Here is a 3,897-nt window from a genome sequence, read left to right on the forward strand (position 1 = left end):
TTGGGTCCAATTTTAACTTGTTTTGGCTTTGGTATCTCTACTTTAGCCAAACACCCCCACACTTTTACGTATTTGTAAGATGGTTTTTGACCCTTCCATAACTCATATGGAGTTTCATCTTTCCCTTTGTGTGGTATTTTATTAAGAATGTGGTTTGCAGATAATATTGCCTCCCCCCCACAGGTTTTGAGGTAAGCCAGAATTTATTAACAACGCGTTCATCATCTCCTTAAGAGTACGATTTTTATGTTCTGCAACTTCGTTTGATTGAGGTGAGTATGGTGCCGTAGTTTGATGAATTATGCCAGAGTTAGTGCAAAATTCTTCAAATGGTGCGACATACTCTCCACCTCTATCACTTCGAATCATTTTGATTGTTGTACTCAATTGATTCTCAACCTCATTATTATAATTTTTGAAAGCTTCTATAGCTTCGTCTTTACTTTTCAGTAGATATACGTAACAGTATCTTGTGCAGTCATCAATGAATGTTATGAAGTACTTTTTCCCACCTCGAGTTTGCACAAATTTTAAGTCACATACGTCGGTGTGAATTAATTCAAGTGGATTAGTACTTCTTGTCACAGAATGGAATGGAGCTTTGGCTGGCTGTCTTTGCTTCAACACAAATCTCACATTTATCTTGTGGATTTCTTTTAAATGCAGGTATTACATTTAAATTTGCAAGTCTTTGTAATGTGTTGAAGTTAACATGTCATAATCTTTCATGCCATAAATTAGAACTTTCAAACAAGTAAACATAATCATTCACTTTATTCTTCGCCTCATGGCGGTAAACATTCATTACATTCACTTTAAAGAGACCATTATCTTTGTACCCTTTGCCTACAAACATATCATTCTTAGTTAGGACAAACTTGTCCGATTCAAACACAAGTTTAAAGATAGCCTTACTCAACAATGATCTAGAAACTAAATTCTTTCGAATGTCTGGCACATGCAGCACATTCAACAATGTTATCTCTTTTCCAGAAGTCATCTTCAACACCACTTTGCCAATTCCTACAACCTCAGATGTCGTAGAGTTTCCCATAAACAATTTCCTATCACTGACAGTAGTGTAGGATGAGAACATCTCCTTTCCAGCACAAATGTGGCTAGTGGATCCGGTATCTACCCACCATTCCCTTGGATTATCCACCAAATTGGTTTCAAATACAACGGCGAATAGATCAAGTTGTGATAGGTCTATTGGTACATTCCTATCTTCGATGACATTGGCTTGCTTAGTTTCTGATGTTTGTTGTCTTTCCTTGGAAGACGACAGTCCTTAGCCATATGATTTGGTTTGCCACAGTTGTAGCAAGTTCCTTTGAACTTCTTGGCCTGTCCTCTTTTCTTCTCATTTGTAGGGCGCTTTCTCTTGTGACTAGTGCTAGATTCTGTCAGATTTGTCTTGGCCTCGGCCTCCATTGCCCTTCTGTGTGTTTTGGCTTCAGAAGTTCTGCTATCTTCTTCAATTCGAAGCCTCACAATCAGATCTTCAAGTTTCAACTCCTTGCACTTGTGCTTAAGGTAGTTCTTGAAGTCTTTCCACATGGCTGTCAATTTTTCAATAATAGCCGCCACTTGAAACGCTTCATTGATATTCATTCCCTCTGCCAATAAGTCATGAATTATATTTTGAATTTTTTGTACCTGACTTATTACATATTTGGCGTCCACCATTTTGAAGTCAAGGAATTTGCCAACTACGAACTTTTTGACTCCTGCATTTTCTGTCTTATACTTTTTCTTCAATGAGTCCCACAATTCTTTGGCTGTCTTGACAGAGCAGTAGACTCTGTAAAGCATGTCGTCAAGTCCATTTAAGATATAGTTGCGGCAGAGGAAGTCACTGTGGTTCCATGCATCAACAGCATTCATTCGTTGCGAGTCGGTATCGCCTTCAGATATGACAGGAGGGGACTCTTTCAGGAACCGAGACAGGCTCAATGTGGTGAGATAGAAGAGCATCTTCTGCTGCCACCGTTTGAAGTCGACACCAGAAAACTTTGCAGGCTTTTCGCCGTGAGCGGGAGCAGCAGGGACGGTAGGCATTGGCGCAGGAGCAGTAGGAGGAGTCGACATTTTTCAGAAACGAGAAAAGAACAAAAATTTCGTCTTGCGATTGTTGTTTGGGATGGTGTCCTTCTCGAATTCTGGAACTTCTTAAAAGCAACGATTCTTTCAGTCGAGGCAAGGATAAATCCTTTATCCGCAAGACGAAATTGCCCGTATCAAAGTGCTATACGTTGCAAGCAATCGTCTCCAAGATACAACGACTTCAATCAAGAGAATTCAGCACTACAAATTCTTGAACGCAGCGAACAACAATATGTTTGAACTTTCAAGTCTGGAAAATGAGAGAAAAATGCAGCAATATGGCATGAAATTTTCGAACCCTAACAATGATGTAGAAGAGGATTATTTATAAAAGATGACCGGATGCGTAGAAGAGAGGCGGCTTTCCTTACCGGATGCGGAAAAGGGTTACAACTGTAGGCAATGGACACATGGTTGGAGGTATTATTTATAGATGATCATCAGTTGCGTTGAGGAGACACGTCTCTCCAGACCGGATGCTTCGAAGAGACACAATTCTAGTCAAGGGACGGCCAAGAACTGATGCCATCATATCCAAGTGACGCGCATTTTTCCAGAACCAGTGTTGCGCGCGCAGCCGCGCGCAGTGTTCTGTCTGCGCGCAGCAAGGCGCGCGCGAGAAGCCGCGCGTCTTGTTCTGTCCGAATGCTTGAATTCCTGTCTCTGTCCGAGTGCTGCACCATGCACACTGTTGTGCATTCTTGTTGAGTAAAATTTAAATTTGTTCTAAAAAGATTAACACTGGTCAAAGACCTCACCTCACCGAGCCGGCCGGGCGCGCGTGTGTTTAATACACCGAGACATAGCCTACTAGCGTCTTCCCCCGTCTAAAAACTTCTGGTACCCCTTGGGGCCCAAACCCCTAGTTTAAACTAGAAGTTTATAAGGAAAACTTCATATTGTTATTTCCTCAATGTGGGACAACAACTACCACTCCCTTTTCTATTGACAACTCTTCTTATTCATTTATCCAACAATAAACACAAAAAAAAAGAAACAGTTTATAAGTTGTTTTACAGTTTATAAACGCTCATAATTTATTTGATAAAAAAAATTATAAATAGCTTATAAAAAAATTACTCAGATGTATCTTATTTTTATATTTCATTTCTATTAAATATCGTTATATATCTTCTTAAATTTTCATTTTATCATCACTTCTTAAATCTTTATTTTATCACTTGGTTTTTTTAATATCAAATTTAAAATACGGTTTTGTTATATCTTTGTGTTATGATATAAAAAATATAAAAAAAAGTAATGTTTTGATGAATAAATTATTAACTATAAATTTTTAATCGATATTTTATTTAGACACACATTAAAAACAATGTTAAATACTTTTCTCAGAACAACCTCAATTTTTCTAAATATAAATATAAAATATATTTAATTATTGTTATTAAACTTATAAAACTTTATATATATATAATAATAATAATAATAATAATAATAATAATATGAAACACATTAACATCTATAAGTTGTTTAAAATAAGTTCATCCAAATACTTTAAGGCAAAAACTCGTGTGAGACGGTCTAACAGATCGTATTTTGTTAGATGGATTTCTTATTTAGGTCATCAATGAAAAAATATTATTTTTTATACTAAGAGTATTATTTTTTATTGTGAATATCGGTAGAGTTGTCCCATCTCACAGATAAAGATTCGTGAGACCGTCTCACAAGATTTACTCATACTTTAACAATTTATTTTTGTAACGAGTTTATAAGATCTTTTAAATAAGTTAAGCAAAACACCCTCTAAATATATGTTTATAAACTCATTGT

The 3,897-nt window shown here is 36.7% G+C and overlaps 1 protein-coding gene across 1 annotated transcript; it reads right to left on the reverse strand.

Moving 5' to 3' along the window:
- Positions 1-1,209: 1,209 nt before the first annotated feature.
- LOC142538281 (uncharacterized) lies at positions 1,210-2,091 on the reverse strand. Its single transcript, XM_075643639.1, has one exon. It carries the CDS (start codon positions 2,089-2,091, stop codon positions 1,210-1,212), a length of 882 nt encoding a protein of 293 aa, XP_075499754.1.
- Between the last annotated feature and the right edge of the window lie 1,806 nt (positions 2,092-3,897).

The sequence above is a fragment of the Primulina tabacum genome, chromosome 3 (assembly GCF_025594145.1).
Source record: "Primulina tabacum isolate GXHZ01 chromosome 3, ASM2559414v2, whole genome shotgun sequence".
Taxonomy (NCBI): Eukaryota; Viridiplantae; Streptophyta; class Magnoliopsida; order Lamiales; family Gesneriaceae; genus Primulina; species Primulina tabacum.